We start from the raw sequence: 22,735 nt of genomic DNA on the forward strand, positions 1-22,735 counted from the left end.
GTAGCTTGTACAAGCCAATGTGTGTTGACATTCTTCTGGTATTTTCAGGAGAAAGAGAGGAGAGGAAAGTACCTCCCTTGTCTCAGACTGTGTTGGGCCACCAGAACTGTCTGCAGGCAGTACAATACCACAGACCTTACAACACTTCACTGAGGAGCAACACCAGGATATGACTGCAGATCTCTGGGGGCTTTTATGTGCCATGTGATTTGACATCCCAGCAGAATCTTTTGACACAAATTGTAAGCCTAAAGAGGAAAGGCAGAGCAGGGAAAGCGTGCAAAGCAACTGGAGATTTCTTGAAAAGCAGCAACCACACTTGGTCATGGTGACAGCTGGGGTGCAGTGATACTGTTTCTTTATCCTACACGTTCATGAATGTGTTGGTGGACACAGGGATGCATTTTTAGGCTGGTTTCAGGACGGTTACAGCCACAAAAAGGACAAAGCTGTGTTATTGACAGTGCTGTTTGTTCGCAGGTTTCACCAATTACATGCGGAGCCCGTCAGGGGACATCTTCAACCCCGAGCACTACCACGTGAACCAGGACATGAGCTACCCTCTGAGTCACTACTTCATTACCTCCTCACACAACACCTACCTCATGGGAGACCAGCTGATGTCCCAGTCCCGGGTGGACATGTATGCCTGGGTGCTGCAGGCCGGCTGTCGCTGCGTGGAAGGTAAAGGGTGAAAGGGAACACTGTAGATCTGTTGTTTTGTTCCTCTGCAAAGGAAGAGCCCTGATTTCTGCAGGAGACACGGTGAAATTGGGTAGAGGGAAAAGCCAGGGAAGTGGTGTCTTCCCTTCATAAAGAACAATAAAACTGTGTTGTGATATATTGGACAAATTTTCTTGAGCCTGGAAATAAGGCAGAGGTCTGGGGAGTGTGTCCTGTCACAATGCTCCTCAGCACTGGTTAAGTGGAGTTTTTTTGCTTGGGGCTTTCTCAAACATCTGGTCACAGGAGACAGTCAAGGCCAGGGAGTTCCTGCTGAGGAGGGATGTTCAGCACAGTGGGGAGGGAGGTTCAGCTGGGGTGGGAGGGAGCCTGGCCCCTGCTGTGGCTGGTTGCTGCAGGAATTGCAGGGTCTCAGTGTTCCACAGCTGGGTTCCCTGTCTGATGGGGGCTCTTGTTTCTGTCCTACAGTTGACTGCTGGGATGGGCCGGATGGGGAGCCAATTGTCCACCATGGATACACTCTGACTTCCAAAATCCTCTTCAAAGATGTGATTGAAACTATCAACAAATATGCCTTTATCAAGAACGAGTATGTATCCAGTGTGCCAACCCCTGAGTCCCAGGGCTGTGAACGGGGTCTTCCCTGGCATCCTTGTACAGGCAGTGAGTGCAGATCCAACCTGCAGAATTCCTGGCAGAACTCTGGGTTGTTTTCTGAGGGAAAAGCCCTCAGAAAGCAGGAACAAGGCAAGGCTGAGTAGGGCATTCTGCACAGAGGGGTGGAGCTGGCTTTGCTGCTGCTGTAGAAGGTAAATTAATTTGTCTCTGTAAAAAAGTTTCCAGCAGCTTCCCCAAGCAGCCCATCTGCCTTTATGAATAGAGCTAAACTTACACTTAACTTTCAGACCAGGTGAACTTATTCCAAGCCTGAAATTTTGCAGTTTACCTGAAGACAGGGTAAAGAAATCAAAGGAGAGCTGCCAGCAGAATGTATGGCAATGCTTCTGAAATTGTTCCCTTCTTAAAACCTTTGCAGAAAGGTTACCTGGGACCACGTCATCAACTGGGACAGTTGTGTCCTGCAGACACTGGCTGGCTGAAAGCCTTATTTTTCCTGATGAGGAGCTAATGAGGGCCAGATGTCAGGATAGACATAATTGGTTTTTATTTAATGAATCCCTGATAATTCATCCCTACAAAACTGCATTGTGCACCAGCTTTTGTGTTTATCCAAAAAACTGCATCATCTCTAAACAGAAATCCATCTTCAGAGTGGTTTTACATGGCACAGCCACACTGGAGTAGATGTTTCACAAATCTTACTTTGATCTTCCCTTTCAAGCAACCAGGCATTGTTGTTCCTTGGCCTCAGCCTGAGAATCAACAATAAATGACAGCAGTAAAACTGAGTCTAGAAATAATACTCACTGTCTTTGTAGCAGAGGCTTTGTCTGCAGGCTTGCTTGTGTAACACTGCTCTGTTGCTGATTAGAAAAGTATTCATGGAAGAACTGACACAACAGGTTCATCACTTGGTTGTTGGAAGTGGGAAGGTGAAGACAAAGTCCCTTTGGGGATCTGCTCTTGTAGCTTTTATTTACTTTTCTGTGTGCAAGTACAAAAGGGCTGAAGCACCAGCTGGAGAGGAGAGCTGATGGCACTGGCTGTTTGGGTTTTCCTTGTGAATGGCTTGCTGGAGTGTCTGGTGCAAAGTGGAGGTCAGGACTGAGCAGTGTAGGAAGGTGACAAGTGTGCTTTGTTAAAAAAATGCATCAAATCAGGTTTCAGAAGTTTAATTCTCCTCTGCCTGTCAGAAAATCAGCCGTTCAGTTTGGAGGGAGCAGTGGGGTATCAGTGCCATTCCCACAGGGATTTATCTCCCCTGTGGGTGTCACTGGTGGTGCTGTCACAGCGATGCCCAGGCAGCAGTAACCCTTCTCTCCGTGCTGTGAGAGCTGAGTTTGCAGCTGGGGTGGCTCTGTCTGTGCCAGGTACCCCGTTATCCTGTCCATCGAGAACCACTGCAGCATCCTGCAGCAGAAGAAGATGGCTCAGTACCTTGTGGAAATCCTGGGAGACAAACTGGACCTGTCCTCTGTGCACAACGACGACTCCACAAAGCTCCCTTCGCCAGCAAGTCTTAAAGGAAAGATCCTGGTCAAGGTGAGCACCTGCTGCACTTGTGCTGTCCCTCCTTCTGTTTGTGGGGATGGTGATTCCTGCCTGGCTGTCCCTTACACCCCAACTGCAACCCTGTCACAAACAGCAGTCCTTGAGAGCTGGTACTTAAGGTTCTGAACAAATGTCTTCTCCAACAGTAAGAACTTGGTTGCGTGCTTTGAATAATTTCTATTAATTTTTTTGAAAGGTGTGATAGCAAGAGCTGCATGAAAACCTGCCTGTGTGATGGTTTTATTTTGCAGGGCAAGAAACTTCCAGCCAACATCAGTGATGATGCAGAGGAAGGAGAGGTTTCTGATGAGGACAGTGCTGATGAGATTGATGATGACTGTAAACTAATGAATGGAGATGTAAGTTAAGCTGAATGTAAATGGACATCAAGGTTTCCCATCCCAGTGAGAAGAAACCTTGCCTGAGTTCTCTGGGATGTGGATGTGGTCTAATCTTTGGGGTTCATCACAAGTGTTTTGGGTTCTAAACCTTCATGGGGGCAAATTGGACATGATTCTTCATTGCATCATGGTGTTCTATCCCTCAAATGCAAAAAAGAAACAAAGATATTCTGCTTACAGTTGTGGTCATTGTTACAGAGCATCCCTTTGCTTAATGCTGGGCTTAGCTGATTTTTACTGTGAAGAGGTGTTAAGAAGGGAGAATACTTTAATCTCTGCTTGTTTCAGTCTGAAAGTCCCTTGTTTCTTCATCCTTTTCAAAAGAGTTTTTTTGTTTGTTTGTTTTCTCCCTTTAATCTTCTGGCAAGTGCCATTGCACCTCACAGAAACAACATAAATACACAGCAAAACCATTTAATAACATAAACCAGATTGCCTTGGAGAGAGATTGCATTCTCAGTCCTCTCTCCCTCAGGCTGTTTCCTCATTTTGTATTATAGATTTGATCCTTTTCATCTAAAACTAAAAGAGAAACTTCTTCTTCACAACTTCTTTGGGAAGAAGACTACCAAAGGAGAGAAATAATGGCTTTGTTTTTTTCAAGTTATTACATTTTGGCATATCACTTTTCAGTAATTCACAGCATTGTCTCTGTTGCTGCAAGGTTTACTGATGCTTCAAATCTGAGATTTGCTACACCTGGTTTGCTTTCCAAACCAGATTTTGAAGAGCTCAGGAAATCAGAGCTTGTTTCATGGCAAATGTAACTGGGAATTCTTAAGGCCCACTGAGAAAACACAATCTGTTACCCCTCAAAAGCACTGGGATTGTGAGTGGAAAAGAAAACTCTGGATTTCTATTTTTGTTTCCCCCACTTCCTCACATGGGCCATGATGTAACTACGAATTTTCCATGTAAAAAGGGCTGATGGAACAGAGCAGAGATTTGACTCAATAGGTGCTGCCCTATGTCAGTCCAGTGCAGTCTGGGGATCACCTCAGTAATAACTATTTCTGGGGTAGCACATGCCTGGCTTGGAACAGACATTACATCTGAATAGCTCTGCTGAGGGTCAGTCTTGCTTTAATTAGAACTGTTTTAATTACTTTTTTTTAATGACTTTTTTCATCACTACCTGGTTTAATGATTCTGTTCTGTCTGTAGGCATCTGCTAATAGGAAGAGAGTGGAGAATATAGCAAAGAAAAAGCTTGACTCACTAATAAAAGAATCCAAAATCCGTGACTGTGAAGATCCAAACAATTTTACAGTTTCCACTCTGCCATCATCAGGGAAGGCTGGGCTGAAATCCGATAGTAAGAAGGTGAGCATGTTTTATTGTACTTGTGTTTATTAGTTTCCTGAATCCATATATTATTGACTTCAGCTTCGTAGCTGAATTCCTGCAGTTGATAATGATGCCAGGTGAACATCACTGTCAGATACACAAACTTTTTTTTCTTGCTCACACAGCAACTGGAGCATGAAATGTACACGTGAAAGGACTTCTCAGCAGAAGGACTTTGATTTTCCATTATAAAAACTGCATATGAAAGCTGAGCTTTATTTTTTCCCTTGGCTGTCTATGTTCCCTGCATTTACATTTGTATTTTAATTTTATATTAATGCTAATTTATAAAAATGCACTCAGCCCACAGACTACACTTCATGAATTTGAGGCATTTTCATTTTAGGCTTTGTAATAAGCCACAAAAAGCTTAAGAAGATTGTTCCATGCAAACGAAAAGCAGTGGAGATCTGCCAGTAATAAGCAGGTGTAATAACCAGGGATTAAAACTAAAATAAGGATGAGAACTAAAAATCAGCTTCCCAAAACATTCTATGGCTCGAGTTTTGTATGTAGTTTAAATGTAATGATTTACAGGCTGTCTCAGACAGTTATTTCTGTAAGAGCCACTGCAAGGCCAGGACCTGGAGAGTCCTTTAGCCCAGCGTTGTGTGTGTTAAAATCACCTCTCTGCTGGTGTTCAGCTGCTCTGCCTGCAGCACTCAGTCTGATCTGCTGTGTTCTTCTGCCTTTGCTGCTGCAGAGCAAACTGGAGGATGATGTGGAGCCTGGGGAGGATTTCAGCACCCACAAGAGGCACAGCCGCTCCCTGATGGGCAGCTTTTCCAAGCGCAAGGTGAGCCCTGCCCCAAACCCTGAGCTCTGCAGGGTGAGCCCTGCCCCAAACCCTGAGCTCTGCAGGGTGAGCCCTGCCCCAAACCCTGATCTCTGCAGGGTGAGCCCTGCCCCAAACCCTGATTTCTGCAGGGTGAGCCCTGCCCCAAACCCTGAGCTCTGCAGGGTGAGCCCTGCCCCAAACCCTGATCTTTGCACGGTGAGCCCTGCCCCAAACCCTGATTTCTCTGAGGGGTTTTTTCTTTGCACACAATGGAGAGGAATGTCACTGCTGCACTGCCTGCAGCACCTGGCTCTCAGGCTGCTCTCTGAGCACACAGGCTGGGGGACTGCTTAGCATGGTGCATAACACACAGTTCCAATTTCCATGAGGGTCTGAAAGCATCCAGGGTCCAACTGAAAAAACCAGAAAAATTCATTTGGACCTAACTGAAAAAAACACAGAAAAATTCATTTGGATCTAACTGGAAAAAACCCACAAAAATTCATTTGCATCTTTTATCTGAGGATTTGTGCTTCCTTCATAACAAATCTCAGACCCTGGGCTGAGTTGTCCCCATGTGCTGCAGTACCGAGTGTTACAAAAGCTGTCATTTTTCATTTTCTGTAAGTAACGCACTCATTGGCATAACAAAGCAGAAATGTATCCAGCTGCTCAAACCTTGATCACACAGTTATGATATTACAGTTTTATTTCCCTCTGGCACAGAAAAAAGGAAGCAAATTGAAAAAAGCATCAAGTCTGGAAGAGGGTGAAGACGATTCGGATTCTCAAGGGAATTTAGCCAGGAGCTCTGTACATTACAGCAGGTTTGTTAACAAGTGATTGGACAGTTTTGTTTCTAAAAAAGATAACTTACATAATTGCACCACTAAATAGGTTTGCTTCAGGTCAAGATGCCAATTTGTTGGAGGCTGCAGGCATCTGGTGTATGGGTAGAGAAGAATCTGGTGTATGGGTAGACACAACATCATCAGAAGGATCTCTTGGTGCAGTTCAGACTAATTAGCAAAGCACAGTGGACCTTTTATGCATTTTGAGCTCTTGGCAGCTCATATATTTCTTTGCCCTGATTTATTTTAAAATACAAAAGATGACATTTATCCCTTAATTAGTGGGAAATTAATTAGTTTTATCTTCCTAGGATAAACCGACAGAAGAAAACAATGAAGCTGTCCAGGGCCCTGTCTGACCTGGTGAAGTACACAAAGTCTGTTGGCATCCATGATGTTGAAAGTGAAAGTAGGTTGAACTAAAAGTCTGCTGAAAATAATTGCTACACAAAGAAATTGAAATGTTTTTACATATCTGCTTATTAAAAGAAGACTCCTTAATGAAGATTCAGGTCATTCAGCTTCATTTTCCCAACCATAACTGCTCCAATAAGCACAGCATTTTGCTGTGGTACCAGGAAATACAGTTCCCTCTGAGTGGCATGTACTCAAATGATGCCTGATGGTTAAAAGGAACAAGCGCCATGTAGTTTTGCAAGCTTTATCTGGATAATAAATAAATAAACAAGGAGATTAGCTCTAATCCCCTCCTCTCTCCCCTGCAGTCTCTTCCAGCTGGCAGGTCTCATCTTTCAGTGAAACCAAGGCCCACCAGATCCTGCAGCAGAAGCCAGCACAGTACCTGCGCTTCAACCAGCACCAGCTGTCCCGCATCTACCCGTCCTCGTACCGCGTGGACTCCAGCAACTACAACCCCCAGCCCTTCTGGAACGCGGGCTGCCAGCTGGGTGAGCAGGCACGGCTGGGGGGGTTCTGCTTGGGGGGGTTCCAACAGGAGCTCCAGAGCCACCTCTCAGAACACTCGGAGTGCTCTGCTCGTCCCGCTTCACTGGCCGCTGGGTCTGCCCTGGTGCTGTCTCTGTTGTCCCCTGGATTCCCTCAAACACGTGTCCTACATCCAACTAGTTGTGTGATAAATGGAAACAAGTGAACTTCTCAAGTGCAGGAGGACTCAGAGCTGAGCTCTTTTGGAGAGCTCTTCTCCCTGAAGATATGCTATACATCACATAAGAGAACTGTTTTTCCGTAAGACACTTGAGTTTTTGCATCTGAGAAGTCAAATCTAAATCTGAATTTATTTTTTTTTAACAGTTGCACTGAACTACCAGTCAGAGGGGAGAATGCTGCAACTGAACCGGGCCAAATTTAGTGCCAATGGGAACTGTGGCTACGTCCTCAAACCAAACTGCATGTGTCAAGGTAAGGCAAACGAGCCAAAGCAGTGGATCACTCACTGCAGGAGAAGACTGGGTGTGGGCCCTTGTTAGAATTTGTTTATAAATGCCTTTCTGATGCTAGAAGCAAACGAGCCAGAAGGTATCTGTAACAGAAGTCATGTTGCACTTCTTTCTCTTTATGTGACTTCCCATTCTTACAGGTGTCTTTAATCCAAATTCTGAAGACCCACTGCCTGGTCAGTTGAAGAAACAGTTGGTTCTAAGAATTATCAGTGGTCAACAACTCCCCAAACCACGTGATTCCATGTTGGGAGACAGAGGAGAGGTACTGGACAGTCAGTTCTTGTGTTACATAAGGTTTATTTCCATATTGCTTGGGCTAAGGGTGAGGATTTCACCTTCTGCACTTATCTGTCAGGAGTCACAGAACATGAGTAAATTGGGTCACTGCCATCCTTAGAAGTGAAGTTTTCTTCACTTCTAAGCACCACAGCAGTGGTTTGATGTTTTTCCTCCAATTGTCAACACACTGTATCCAGGAGAAACAAAAACCAGAGAGAATCTTATCAACATAATAAACAATTAGAGATGGATCAGGACCAGTAATTACTGAGACATTAAAGTACAATGCCCACATTGTAAAAGCCACGTGTTTGAGTTTCATCTTTGTCACTCATTTTTTTCAATATTTGTTACATTTTGTTTCTCAGATCATAGATCCATTTGTTGAAGTAGAAGTTATAGGCTTGCCTGTGGATTGCTTCAAAGAACAAACCAGAGTAGTTGATGACAATGGTAAGATTATCTGGGGTTTCATTTTTTTAATGGCTGAAACATCCTCTTTCAGGCAAGTTTTGTCCATAAGGATTGTAGTAGATGGGATTTGGTGCCTATTACAACAAAGGACCGACAATTTGATTTAAGCATTTTTTATGTTGATTAGACTTGGATCTTGAATTGTTTGACTAAGTTGGTAAAATGTGCTGAAGGTCTTGGTGTAAACCAAGTCATTTGTCTTCTCACTGGGTATGAAAGAAGGGGTTTTGAGCTTGCTGTGCTCAAAATAAGTCAGGTTTTCCAAACCCCTGCTGAAAGCAGGGCCAAATTTCAATAAGATCCAACTCTGTTCCTTGCAAATTCTCGTGCTGTTGTTGTGTCTCCTGCTGGGTCCAGGGGCAGTGCTGGGTTCTGCCAGAACAAGATCAGTCTTTTGGGAGAACTAGAATGGCACTGCACTTTGGGCATTCCTTAGGTAGGCAGCCTTCTTTTTGTTCTTGTGACTGCAATCCCTGAAAGCTGACCCTTCACTCCAAGGTTTTAACCCCATGTGGGAGGAGACACTGGTGTTCACAGTGCACATGCCAGAGATCGCCCTGATCCGGTTCCTGGTGTGGGACCACGACCCCATCGGGCGGGATTTCATCGGGCAGAGGACAATAGCATTCAGCAGTATGATGCCAGGTAAGAGGGGGGGGCAAATCCCAAATTAAAGGGCTGGGACTTCTGTCCAGGGGTAACTGAAGGTGCAAATGCTGGATTAAATTGTGTGTGTCTGCTGCAGAAGTTTCTAGTTAGAGCAAGAGAGTGGAGTTTGGACCCTGAGTTCTCTGCCTTGGTCCACCACTGACTTACATGGGGATGAAGACTGAATCAATTAACTCCAGACTTTTGGGACTAGATTTTCAAAAATTCTCTTAAGCAGGGTGGCTAAACACTGTGGGCTCAGCAGGCTACCACAGAGCATCTTTATTGCAGTTACCTAATACTGCTTTTTCCTCCATTTCTTTACAGCAGTTTTTGAAAACCACCAGAGTTTTCATTGCTCTTATGACTATTAGTAGCAATTTAATACAGAACATATAGTTACCCATTCTAATGATGGGATCCAGGTTATTAAATGCCATTTTCTAACAGTTTCCCATTTCTGTTTTCAGTTCAGTCTTCTTTCATGTTAAAGCTTCTGTGTCTATTTTTCTTTCCTTTCAAAGTAAAGAAAAAAGTTTTAAGATTTAAAGCAAACATCCAGTCTCAATAAGCTGACCTTGGAAAAAATGTTTGCACTCTTAAAAGTGGACTGTAAGTCCCCAGGAGAGAATGTGGTAAAGTTTAAATCATGGGTTGACAGCAGCAATAACAGAGCCTGGATAAAAGAGGACATGGGTTTTTTTTTATAAAATCAAAGGGGCAAGAAGAAACAGCAGTGAAGTTTGTCAGTGGTGTGACTCAGGTACCTGAGTGTGGCAAGGGGATGCACAGCCTGGATGCTTCTTGTGAGGAGGGGCTGGAAAAAACCTGCTTGCCTTCTCTTGCTCTTTGGAAAAGGAGAGTCTCCAGGTGCTCCTCCTGCCCCCTGTCCCCACTCAGCTCTGCCCACTCTGTTCCAGGTTACAGACACGTGTACCTGGAAGGCATAGAAGAGGCTTCCATCTTTGTCCATGTGGCCATTAATGACATCTGTGGTAAGGTGAGTGCCTCTGGGGGGTGTGGCACAGCTTGGGCACGGGAGGGAGCTCACGGGGGTCTGTGGCACACCAGGGAAGCCCGGGGGTGAAGCTCCAAGCCAAGAGATTTGTTCACTCAGAGTAAACTTCATCTCCGTGCTTGTCACGGTGAGACCCTTCTGAACATCCACGGAGATGAAGAAAAATCATGGGGAAAGTTTCACCAGAGATTCCTGCAGTGCCTTTTTGGGGAGGCCATGGAGGAAGGTTATTTCCTTGCAGCACACACACGTTTATCTAAACCAGTCTGGTTGTGGCCAGCCCTGGAGGTGCACCTTGCTGAGCCAAAGCTGCACACCTGAACCCTCAGTGCTTGGTGCCTGCAAAGCTTGGGCTAAAAAGGCTCTGCCTGATGCTTTAGAATTTTAAATTTAATTAAATTCTTTCCATAACAACACTTAAAATGCAGAGGAAAAGTGATCCTTGTAATAGTTGTTGGGCATATTTACACTCTTTGTCTGTTATTAAGAGTGTGTTTGCTTCACATGCAGGAAAAATACAACTCAGGGTTCCATATCTAAATTCCCATGAAAGTAAAGCCCTGACTTCAAATTTTTCCTAGGCCAGCTAAAAACGAGAGAGCTTCTGTGCTCTCAGAGCACTGGATTTAGTGCCTTCTGCGGTATCAAAGGCAATGAAATTCAGGCAGCAAAGCATCTTGCAGAGCCCTGAGCAGCCCAAACCGAGCTGACCCCGCAGCACAGCCCGAGCTCCTCGGGGTACCGAGGTGCAATTCCGGCACCACGACTGCAGGAGGAGGCATCCAACAGGCTGGGAATTCCCAGCTCCTCCTCGGGAGGGGCGTTAGAGCGGTCCTTAAAAAGGAGAACAGCTTTCTGAGCTGCCAAATTTCAATCCCCGGTTAGTTAACTGCAGCTGCCAAGTCACTGCTCGTGACAGCAGCGCTGGATGGAAGGGGCAATGCTCGTAGTCTTTGTGAATGTTTTAAGTGTTTTCAAGTCAAATCTTCTTTGGCAATATTGCAAGGCATTCTCTCCTTTTATCCTGACTTTGCTGAGCCTTTCATAATTTCTTGCTCTTAAGTGGCTTCTTGGTGAGCCACTGGCTGGTGATAAAGTTTGCAGTAGGGTGACCTGCCCATTTAAACTTGGGCAGCTATTTTGAGGACATAGGATTTTCTTGGTAGTGTTTAAACAACCAAAAGGCCCTTGTGTGTCACGGTGTCTCCTCCCTGTCCTTACCCATTACCCTCCAAACTACTGCACTGATCTGTTTTTCCAATTGCTTTACTCCCCTTTCATGTTCTGTTAGACATCCCTTATTGCTTCTCATTATCACTGCAGTCTCTTTGGGTTGGCTGGTGTTAAGAACCTGGTGCTGTGCACTGACATAATTAAAATATAGGGGTTTGGAAGGAAAGCTGGTATATGGTTGTGGTTTTTTAACTTATAGTTTTTAATAAAAACTACTGAAAACATGGGACAAACATTACACAGCCCTTTCTGCTTTGGTCTCTCTCAATCACTTTCTGCTTTGATTTTTGGTTAACAGAGTTCCATCAAAACTAGAATTATTTCTCTGTTTCCCCTGTCTTAATTATGGGCCAGTTAAAAATCAGCCCAGTTATCAGCCTGGTTTTACCCCTCCTTTATTAATCCAGAGACTCTAATGCAAACAGTAACCTTTAGGGGTGTTTTTATAAATGGAGATATCCCACCAGCTCAGAAGCTTGATATTACTAAAGCAGAGTCTTCAATTTTTTTTCCCCTTCACTTGTGTGTAACTGAAATCCAGATTGCTTTGTTTCCTGCAGAGGCTTTTCTCTGTTTCTGTCTCTTCTGTGGTCTGTTCATGTATTGCAGAATTTTGGTGGTTTTCTAGGTGTGCCTATCTCTGAGATCCTCCCTCACCGTTATTTTGCCTTTGCTCTGTCTGTTTGTGATTTCAGTGGGCTTCTCTATGTCAAAAAAGTCTCCTTTTAGAAGCAGAGCGTTTTTAGACGCCTCGAAGGTACCCCCTCCTGTCTGGGGAGGTGCAGTGACACCACCACACACCTGCATGCCTTAATTGGTAGCTTCATTAGCATCCATGTTCCTTATTAGCATTTTCAAGCTCTCCAACCCGCGGAACATGAGTTGTGACATTTGACTTGGTCAGTTCTGTTGGGTCATTGGCAGCCAGAGAGCCCTCCCTGTGTGAGGCAGATCCAGGATAAAAGTCCCTCCATCCCTCTCTCATTTGTCTGAGTGTCTCCCTCTCCTGCCTTTTCTCTCGAGTGCAATAACTCAAACCCCCCCTTTCCCATGGAAAAGAACATTAACACTGAACATTTGCTAAACTGTGGAAAAGCCTCTTGTGCTGGTTTTCAAGTCTCCTGTGGAGAATGACACAGCCCTGCCGCAGCTGGGCTGGAAGCTGCAAGCATAGTGTCCTGGATCTCCCTCACAGCTGCTCTCTTTTTGGTTTTTTCCTTAGTTTAAAACTTTTTTTTCCCTAAGTTAACCGAATTTGCCTTTGGATTCTTGAATCACTCCACTGATTCAAGCAATAGTGTCCAGCTTAACAAAGCTGCACCAAACAAGCCAGAATGAACCTGGGGCCCTGCACTGCGTGTCACCCATTCCATCAGTGCTTTCCTTTTCTTTTTGGTGGATATTATTTGTGTGTGTGTTTGTGTGACAATTTTTTCTGGGTTTTGCAAATATTGTCTGATTTTTATAGCAAAAATTCATGTACTTGCCAACTTGTCTCACAGTAAGCACAGTAATCGAAGCAGACTGTTCAATAACCTGGCTCTTACAGAAGGTTTCCCAATATTTAAATTACAATTTCTTTGCCTTGTATGGGAAAAATCAATCCCAACCTTCTTTATCTTATCCTGAGGGCCACTATAGGTCTCTTTTTAATCATGTGCTACTCACACTGGAGATTGGCACGTGGTAACTAAATTTCAGTCAATTATAAAAGTAATATTGTGAATGCTCTCACTGGGCTGGGTGTCAGCAAATAAACCTCGATGTCACATGGCAGGTTGGGCAGGAGATGGGGGGATAAAAGCAGCTTTTAGCCCGGGCTCTCTGCACAGGGCAGCCAGTGCCTGTCCATTAATTCCTGCAGGGCAGAATTGGAAATGCAGGAACATGCACTCAAATATTTATCTGGGGGTGAGAGACCATTGTAATTTAAACGAGACATTTCTGTGCCATTGTTTGGCACCGCAGAAACGTGACCTCTCATGACATCCCTGGGCACGCACTGAACTGACCTCCCATGACATCCCTGGGCACACACTGAACTGGCCTCCCATGACATCCCCGGGCACACACTGAACTGGCCTCCCATGACATCCCCGGGCACACACTGAACTGGCCTCCCATGACATCCCCGGGCACACACTGAACTGGCAGGAGTGCCAGCAGGGCCGGGGTGCTGAGCAGGTCCTGCCACGGGGCTCTGGCAGTGCCTCTCAATCCCTGGCTGATGGACCCGGGGTTTATCCAGCTGCTAAAGAGAGTCTGATCTAACCGGGCAACAAAGAGAGCAAAGGAGGAGCAGGTTAGCAGGGAAATACTTTTGTCTGCTGTGAGGGATTTGTGTGTACGAGGCTGTACCTGCAGAGCACCCGACACTGTCCTGGGCATTGGCCTCTCACTGTAAAAGTTGGCAAGTGCACCTGGAATGCTCACAGGAATGCTGACACTGCTCCACTGACATGTCAATCACCTGTATGATGGTGGGAGATTCATGATGGTGAATTTGTATGTTTAGTGCTTTAATAAGTACTGAAGAATATGAAGAACTGTATTGTTACACTGACTAACTTCCCTTGTTTATGGTGTGTTTCCTCAGTGATGAAAACATACTCGAGTGTCTTTGGATAAGTGTTGTATGGTAGGAAATTACCATAGAAATTGAAATATTCGGTGATCATTTGCCTGCATATACTTAACTGCTATTCATGATAGTGCTCAATTCAATTGAAGGGTAAATCTCCTTTAGACTGAAAAAATATTCTATATTATGGCCATTGTTTATTTCCCAGCAGTTCCTAGAGAATGCATTTCCAGCTTGTAATTTAAATGCATATGTTTTGGGTGAAACTGAGAAACTCTTCAGCTTTCAGAATGAGATCCTTGTAGACAGAAGTAATTCCTTTTTTATTGTTTTGTCTTTTCAATATCTCTCATGTTTATGTAGATGTTGCAAGTAGCTACATGCTAGTAAGGGAATGATGGCAAATACAGAGATAAGTGTGGTTGGAAAATGTTATCTAAAAACATAACTGCCAAAAAAAAAGAGATGTGATGTTTTGCAAAGCTGGTGTTAGTGATTTTTTTCCATTTTCAGTCCCTGTCCTATTTCTGGTTTAGTTCTCATGCTGATGGCAGGAATATGGCAGGAGACTCTCTGTGTGGATGGTGGTTTGTTCATGAGCTCCAGTGCCCAAGGGCAGAGAGTTGTGTTTTGTGTTTTATATCAGTCCCTCTGTATTTGTCTTGCAGGCCAAACCAGCTCTAGGTCTAAAAGGGCTGTTTCTCAGAAGTCCAAAGCAGGCCTCTCTGGACAGTCATGCTGCTGGGCAGCTGCACCGCAGACCTTCCTTTAGCAGCCACCTGCTGCGGCGCACGGCCAGCGCGCCCACCAAGAGCCAGAAGAAGAACAAGAAGGGCTTCCCCGAGATCGCTTTTGACACCAAGGACACCGGCTCGGACGGGGCCGGGGAGGACCGGGAAGGGGACGCCGCCTCCCAGCCCCGCTTTGTGCAAGAGCCAGAAAGTGCTTCTCCATCCCCAGCTCCCCGAGACGGTGCCGGCGGGGAGGCGCCCGGCCAGGGGGGAAGAGGTAAGGCCCAAGGGTCTGGCAAGGGCCAGAGCCAGAGCTGTGCCCGGGCGGGGGCTGCCCTCAGCGAGCCCCTGCCCCGGGCGCGGCGGGTGCGGCCGCAGGAGCCCCCGGGCGAGAAGCAGAGCGTGTTCGCCCGCTGCGCCATCAACAGCTCGGGCAGGATCGGCGTGGCCACCAACTGCATGAGGTGCATGATCGGCTCCAGGGACGGCCCCGACCTGGAGGGCCCGTGGGCAGAGCCCCCCGCCAGCCCCGCTGCCCACGGGCAGGGTGGCAGTGCCGCTGCAGAGGAGAGGGTCGAGCTCAGGACCTGGGTGGTGAGGGCCCAGCCCAGGCCCCAGGCAGACCTGCAGCCCCGCGGCAGCCCCGGCACTGCCGATGACCCCGCCGGCAGCACCCAGCCTCTGGTGACCCCAGGGAAGAGGAGCGTTGACTCTAAATGTCACGGAATAAAGGCTCACTCCCGGCAGCGCTGGCAGGGCCAGTCAGGTGGCAAGTATGGAAGCACTGTCAACCTGGTTGCAGCCAGCAATGGCTCTATATCCTCCAACTCCAGCAGTCTAGAAAGCCTTGGAAGCCCAGAATTCCCCAGGCACTGGTCTGAACCTTCTCGAAGGCAAGTGGGCACCCTACAGAGGGAAATGAACGCCTTGTTCGTTCAAAAGTTGGAGGAAATTCGAAGTAAATCCCCTATATTCTTTACTGGTAAGACCAGATTTTCTTCACCCTTCCCCACTGTAGATCACGTCGTCGTCTCAGCTTCTGCATTAGCATCTTTACTTAGAGGCTCCTCTATGTTGTTTGGCTGTCAAGAGCTCTTTTTTTTTTTTTAATTTTGGCAATGTCAGAAAAAAAAAAAATCTGCATAAATATTTTTCTTTTATTTTTTGTAGACATGTCTGGTCTAGATCAGTCCTTTCCATGCCTAGTGAACCATCTGCAGTAGTAACACTGTCAGTAGTCTATGAGTGTTTGGGTTGTCTGTTCAGGGTTTTTTGTTTCCTTGCTTTTCTTAGTGAATGTGGTATGATACTAAGTCAATTTTAAGATCCAAACCAGAGCATTGAGTGAGATTGAATATGGGAAACCCATATCAGCAAACAATATTCCCACTGTCAGTCTTTGTGTTTCACTGGGGGATGACCACATCAGGAATGAGATCTAACGTGATCCTTCCTCAAAGAACTTGCAGAAGTACTGCCATGAATTCAGGGATTCCTGGATGGAATTCCCTGCTCTGGGTTATTCAGGAGATCCCATTTTATAAGCACAGCTGCCCATTCTGATCCTGGATATGTAAATTCCCAGCATGCAAACATTTATGGATTCACTCCGTGCTCCATAGATGTGCCTGTGACCTGAGGGCACAATTGCACAGCACAAAGCAGAGTGTGAGCTGATGTTCCCTGACATCAGCCAGCCTGGGCCACTCTTGGCATCTCCCATTGCAAAGCAAAATGTGTCCAGTTAGGGCAAAGCTGCTAAAACTGCCCCATTTGATAGTTGTTTCAAGGCAGAAATAGGCCTGTGGTCACTGGGACTGTGAACTGTGTGTTTGTAAAGATGGAAAATGGAACAGAGGCTATCAAAATATGAATTTTAATAAGGAAAATGGCTTTTTTTTTCCCTCCTGATTTGGCAGGAAGGGGAAAGAAGGGAAGAGATTTTGACAGGAGTTTTCTGTTTCATAGAATTGTAAAGAGGAAGTAAAGAAATAGAGCTTTTGGCTGTGACTCTAAGAGCTTCTCTTCAAATCCCTCCCCCTTGTCCTTAATTGTCCAAGGAATTTGAGCACTGATGGTTCCATTTTCAGGAACAGGGAAGTGACTTTGGTGCTTCTTAAGATGTAATTCTTCTCTTAGTAACAGATTCTGAGTGGGCTTCTTTGAAAGCCCCATCCAGAAATTTAAGATATTTTATTTGTTTGATCAATTCAGTCTGGTTGGGTGTCCACAATTTTTCTTCTGTTTTTTTTTAATACTCTTTTTTTTTTAGTGTATTTTTCCATTATCTGCTTTGAGCTTTTAGGAAAATACCAGGACAATGGGAGGGGAGATGTTTGCCGCTTCCCGTGACTTGCAGTTAATCCAAAGCAGCAGAGCTCTTTCTGTGCCTAAATTATTGGCATCAGGCTTTTCACAGGCTCTGAGTGGTGTGACATATGAAACCATTTCCCATTATCAGTGCCAGCTCCCCCGCCAGCCCCCCGAGCCACTAAACAAATATTGTGATATGCTTGAAATTTGATTAAATCCATCTGACTTCCCAAGCATGGAATCAGCAAACCCTCCAAATGGTGAAATGGTGCCTTGGCCTGGGTGCTGCTGGTGCAGTGACAACCCCTCTGTTCACACAAACAGCTCCCTTCCCATCCTGCAAGGCCGTGCCTTGGGCCAGGAAACCAAGGAAACAGCCCCTGGAGCGGGGCTGCACTTTGGAATCAACATTCTGCTGCTGGGAAGTGCCCCCAGGACAGGACAGGAAACTCGAGTCTCTCCTTCTCCCTCTATGGCACAGCATTCCATTTTCTGGGGTTTTGCCTTCCAAGTGTGCCTCGGTCTGTGCTGGATGGGGAAAAGGAGGCTCGTTAGTCTGATCAGCTCTGGGCTTTTCCTTACACTCCTCCAGATACTGGGAATCTGGGAGTGTTGGATTTTCCTTATGGGCACGTGTTCCTTCTTCCCTTCTGACACTCCCAAGTGATGCCATACAGACCATACAGGGGACAGTCTTTTCCTGTCACTGAGCTTCTGGTCGCTGTGCCGGGCTGGAAATCCTGGTGCTGAAGGAAAGGCAGGGATTTCCTGGGCATTTTTTGGTGGTGCCGGTGATTGTTTTTCCAAAACAATAGGAGAGGGCTTTGTAGAAGAGGAGATCAGGTTCCTCTGAGCAACCTGCTCTAGTGGAAGGTGTCCTTGCCTGTGTCAGGGGGGTTAAAACTAGACGGTTTCTGAGGTCCCTTCCAAACCAAACCATTCTGTGATTCCACGACTCCATTCCCCAGTCCAGTGGAGTGCATTTCTTCAACACTAACAAAAATTGTTTGTCTTCTTCTAAGACAAAATAATGGACTTAATACTGTCCATTTGTGGATTCCATTGAGTGCTCTGGTTGGTCAGAAATTCTTAGGATCCTACAAACGTGTGAATATTCCTGTGTGTCTCCTTTCCCTCCCTCAGCACTAATTTATCCTGTTATCTGCACCTGCCTTCCCTACATTAACTGGATTTTTCCTCTGTTCTGTCCTATTATTCGACATGCACACTCTCTCTCTCTAGTTAAGAACTGAAAGGACAAGCAAGTCAAAGGTAACTGTCTGCTGAGTGTCCCTGGTTCGAGCCCCTTGTTGCCTGTTTTCCTGGTTTGTGTTTGTTCCCTGCCCTGTAACTCCCTGCTCCTGTGTTCCTGAGGTGCTGTCTGGCTCCGTGGTGCTTTGTGAGCTCTGGAATGCATGGCTGCCCCGTGGTTTGGGGGTGTGGGAAGTGGTGTGTTTGGCATGGTTGCTTTGGCCCTTAGGGTATAGCCCATAAATATTGCAGGGGGATGGAGCATTTCCTCCAGGGAATTGGTAGCTGCAGTGATTCCTCAGGGCTGTGCTGTCAGCCTGCTGTTAGTGAACCCTCTGTCTGTAGAGCGTTTGAAAAAGGAGTTGCCAAGGTTTTTTTTAGGAGAACAAAGTCTGTTTAAAGTTTTTGTTTTGTTTTGTTTTTAAAAGTCCATTGCCAACATTCCACTGTGTCATCCAGACCATTTGTAATCTGCTCCACGAGTCCTGTGCTGCTTCTCTCCCGAGTAATTGGTCATTGGGATCGTGTCTGGTGGTTGGGCACTGCTGTTCTGATTATTGTTCATGGGCTGTTTGGGATCTGATACACTGACCTCTGTGAGAGCTGGAAGGAAGGGAAAGAGCCGTTGAAGTGGTGCTGGATAATGGAGAAAAGAAACTTAGTTTACAAAAGGGGGCACAAAGGACACAAATTGCTGGGTACTGTTGTTGTTTGATAAGAAAACCAGAACAGTCATATGGTGCTGCTGTGCATGGACTGAGAGTCCTGAAACAACAGGGCTTTGGGCAGCTAAAACCGAATGATCAAAGATTTTTGCTGCCTTTAGCCTGGTGTTTGAATTCATAAGTTATTTTAAGAATCATGATTAATATACACAATTACTGCCTTGAAAACAAAATGATAACACAGAAAAAATAAACCTTAGCATGAACTGTGATTTGGGAGAGGTAATTAACCCTGTATCTCTGTTTCTTTCTTTTTCCTCTCTTTCCATGCCTCCCAAGCAGACGTCTGCCGTTTCTCCATGCAGAGGTCAGTCACTTCTTTGTGCAGCCTAGAAACGATCACAGAGGAGCCAGTTCTTGCCAATGAAACCCATCACTGCAGCCTTGTCTTCCCTCTGCCCGTTACTCCTTACAGTGACTCTGAAGAAGGGTCTGTGTCTGACCATTCCACCGAGGCTCGATCAGAAGGAAGCAGCACATCCAACCGGCCTCAGGAATCTCCACTCACTAGAGAACAAAGGACAAACCTGGCTGCAGAAGACCAAGTGCAGGTTGTCCCAAGAGCAGCTGACACAAGTTTAGTAGCCCAGGAAGACGAGAGGACTAATGTGGCAGGACGTGTCTCAGAAGAGAGTGGCTGGACACGGGTGTGCAGTAAAGCTGAAGGTCAGTGTGGGTTGGCAGCATGTCCCCAGGAAGCCAGGCTGGCAGTGGCAACAGATCACAGTGCTGGCCAACCTGCTGGAAACTGCCAGGAGCAAAACCACCAACCAGGGCAGGTATTAACGGACAGGAAAAGCACCTCTGAGTCCAAAGGGCAACAGCTGGGGGCAGCAGCTGTTCTACCACAGCAGAGCAACGGCACGAACAGCACACAGGCAGACACTCCCCAGAGGGGCCGGGCTGCACAGGCTCTGCCTGTCCCTGTTCCTCAGGTGAGCTCTTCCATGACAGCCAGGAGGGCCAGGAGTGCTGGCCCGAAGGCGTCAGAGCCCTCAGGGCCGGCCCAGGCCGCAGGCAGCCCGTCCCCAGCAGCAGAGGTGTACTGCGATGCCACCCTCAACGACCGCATCTGGAGCAAGCTGGACGGCAGCAGCCACCGCGACAGCCTGTCCTCGTCCTCCAGCATGTCCTCCAACGACACCGTCATCGACCTGTCCCTGCCCAACCTGGCCCGCAAGAGCCTCCCCGACCTCGGCCTCCGCCAGGACCCCCTGGAGCCCCTGGCCCTCAGGAGGGGGCTGCGCCCGCGCTCGGCCACCGCCTGCAGCAACGAGATGCCCATGGTGAGCAAGAGCAAGTCCAACCCCAACCTGAGGTCTGGGCAGCTGCCGGCAGATGAACTGTGCCCCCGGCCTTTGGCCAGGAGCCCTCAGGACGCCTTCTCGTCCATCCCCAGAAGGCACACCTGGAGCAGGCTGTACATGGAGAGCCTCAGACAGTCTTCTAACAAATCCAAAGCACGTGATACGGTTGGGAACAACCAGGCAAAATCCAAGAGCCTGGGAGACCTCACCTCCGATGACATAGTGTGCACTTTTGAGAGCAAGTACCGCAGCATCAGCAGGAGCTTCGTCACGCGCTCCATGCGGGAGCAGCGCCGCTCCTCGGGCCTGAGGGCCCCCACCAGATCCCGGGACGAGCTGACGGAGCAGCTGAGGAAGCTGACAGCCTTCCAGCAGGAGAACGACATCACGTCCCCCATCAGCGTGGAGCCCAGCGAGTCGGAGGAGGAGGGGGAGAGCGTGGGGCTGCTGCGCCGCTCGTCCTCGCGCAGCCAGAGCCGCGTGCGCTACATCGCCAACAGGGCCCGGCAGGCCCAGGAGAGGCAGCGGCTGCAGGGGCTGGGGCAGCTCGGGGGGAGCCCCATCGAGGAGAGGGGCAACCCCGAGGGGGCCTGCAGCGTGGCCAGGGCTGTGTGCATGGACGTGGCTGCTCCCCCCGTGCTCCCGGCCCAGCCCAAGGCCCAGCCCGACTGCAGCGCGGACACCGAGGTGTTCTTCATGCTCAAACTTTGACCCGGGGGCACCCAACAAGGCAATGTTTACACTCCTGTCACAGCAAAACACAGCCCAGAGGGGCACAGAGCAGCCTCCCATGGCCCAGTGCTTCCTGGCCTTCCCTTGCCTCTAAGGGTGCTTAATATCAGGACTCCAAAAGAATAGATGAGTATTCTTTTTTTAATTACACCTTTGCCAGCCTCCAGTTTGGCCTCCTTTGCGTGTGACCACTTCTTGCATCTGCAGTTTGCTCTGTGCAGATCTCCTGGTCTTTACTAATTTCAGTAATTCTTCTTACAATGGGTAACCTTGATGTTTAATAGCTCCATGTGATGCTAACGACAGCTAAGGTAAATTTTGGTCTTGCAAACTGTGGATCCATGAAAGGAGGCTGGACTTCAAATCATGTTCCCTGTTCTATTTTCTGGAAGAGTCTGAGGCCTCTGAGGGTGTCTTCTCTGGAAAATAGTCAGAATTGCAGTGGGATTAATAATGTGGTAGATAAAGTCTGTCTTCCGTCATGGACCTGCTTATTTCAGTGAGAATCCCTATTTTCTCTTTGAAGAAGAGCTCTCTTGTTCCAAAGCAATGCTTTTTTTAAACCCAGCTTGTTTATATATATAAATATATATATATATATATAGATAGATCTGTATGTCTGCACCTGTGTGGGCACATGCACACCCTGAACCTGAACTGTGGCTGGTCCTTGTCCCAAGGCATCATCTGAGGGAATGAGACAGGAGAGAGAAGGGAATGGGGAAAACCAGACAGGAAATGCCTTCTGCCTGGACTTCAGGAATGGCTGAGGAGCATGCTGGTCTCCTCTTGGAACAGCACTGTCCCTTCTGATGGTATTTTACCAATGCTGCTGTACATAGCACTTTTGGGATGAATTTTACTATTTCTGTATTGCACTGCCATGCAAAATTTTCAATGATATGTTTAAAAAAGAGATATATTTAATTTTTTTAGATGGACATATTTAGAATTAAATAACAGCCTAAACAGAGTAATAATTTTCCCTCCCCACTTTTTTTTACTTCTTATTTTTAATGTTGTCGTGTCCCCCCCCAATTATGGTGTCATTTATTATAGATGTACATTTTATCAGTAATGGAGAGCAATGTTTACTGAGATGCATTTAAAGAGAAACAGAGGTTTAATTTTATTTCAGGCTGCATAGAGTCCCTATTATTGAGAGGATATTTTGCCTTTGTAATGATTCTTTTGCGTATATTGCAAAATCTAAAGATTTGTTTGTAAAACCACCCTTACACTACTAAAATAAACATATTTAACCTTCCAGCTGTTGACTCCTTAGCTGTAACAAAACACTGCGGTTTGTGATACACAAACACAGTTAATTTCACCTGCTTTGTTTGAAAACTTCCTTTGTGGCTGACATTTCATTTTCCTCTTTTTCAGAGCCGTAGCCAGTTCAGACCCAGCTCAGGTTTTCTCAGGTCCAGCAGAACACGTGCAAGTCTTGGCAGGGACTGACCTCCTGTTGTGAGAGCCTGGCTGGGAGGAGGGAAATTCCAGGGGAGCTCTGTAATTAGCAGCCAAACAGAGAGAATCCAAGGAGCCAAAGGATTCTCTCACAGCTGTGCCAGTGGCACTGGTGGCCCCGCTGCATCACTGAGGAGCTTTGAAGTCTGGCTGGAAATGCTGCAGCCAAGTTTTGCTCTTCACTTGCCTCATTCAAAGCTCGCTTCTGTTCCTGTCGCAGCAAAGTGCACAGTGCTGGCTGTTCCTCAGCTCACACTCCCCCTGGAAGGGCTGTCACTTCCCTGGGGGCTGAGAGGAGTTCTTGGCTCTAATTTTA

General features: G+C 46.8%; 1 protein-coding gene across 7 annotated transcripts in view; it reads left to right on the forward strand.

Annotated features, from left to right (window-relative positions):
• The window catches only part of PLCH2 (phospholipase C eta 2), a 71,813-nt gene extending 49,191 nt beyond the window's left edge, over nucleotides 1-22,622 (forward strand). For 4 of the 7 annotated variants that reach the window (XM_017831252.1, XM_017831253.1, XM_017831251.1 and 1 more), the window contains 16 exons: nucleotides 481-684; nucleotides 1,153-1,273; nucleotides 2,676-2,847; nucleotides 3,108-3,215; nucleotides 4,422-4,580; nucleotides 5,308-5,400; nucleotides 6,109-6,209; nucleotides 6,545-6,642; nucleotides 6,959-7,141; nucleotides 7,506-7,613; nucleotides 7,792-7,916; nucleotides 8,302-8,386; nucleotides 8,906-9,052; nucleotides 9,976-10,055; nucleotides 14,556-15,600; nucleotides 19,190-22,622. In XM_017831252.1, the coding sequence (XP_017686741.1) occupies nucleotides 481-684; nucleotides 1,153-1,273; nucleotides 2,676-2,847; nucleotides 3,108-3,215; nucleotides 4,422-4,580; nucleotides 5,308-5,400; nucleotides 6,109-6,209; nucleotides 6,545-6,642; nucleotides 6,959-7,141; nucleotides 7,506-7,613; nucleotides 7,792-7,916; nucleotides 8,302-8,386; nucleotides 8,906-9,052; nucleotides 9,976-10,055; nucleotides 14,556-15,600; nucleotides 19,190-20,925 (4,565 nt within the window). In that variant the 3' untranslated portion in view covers nucleotides 20,926-22,622. Of the gene's footprint in view, nucleotides 1-480; nucleotides 685-1,152; nucleotides 1,274-2,675; nucleotides 2,848-3,107; nucleotides 3,216-4,421; nucleotides 4,581-5,307; nucleotides 5,401-6,108; nucleotides 6,210-6,544; nucleotides 6,643-6,958; nucleotides 7,142-7,505; nucleotides 7,614-7,791; nucleotides 7,917-8,301; nucleotides 8,387-8,905; nucleotides 9,053-9,975; nucleotides 10,056-14,555; nucleotides 15,601-19,186 lie in introns of all 7 variants that reach the window. The other 3 variants (XM_017831257.1, XM_017831256.1, XM_017831255.1) reach the window with 2 other exon arrangements.
• The last annotated feature ends 113 nt before the right edge of the window (nucleotides 22,623-22,735 follow it).

This window comes from Lepidothrix coronata, unplaced genomic scaffold, assembly GCF_001604755.1.
Source record: "Lepidothrix coronata isolate B3197 unplaced genomic scaffold, Lepidothrix_coronata-1.0 Scaffold188, whole genome shotgun sequence".
In the NCBI taxonomy this organism is placed as follows: Eukaryota; Metazoa; Chordata; class Aves; order Passeriformes; family Pipridae; genus Lepidothrix; species Lepidothrix coronata.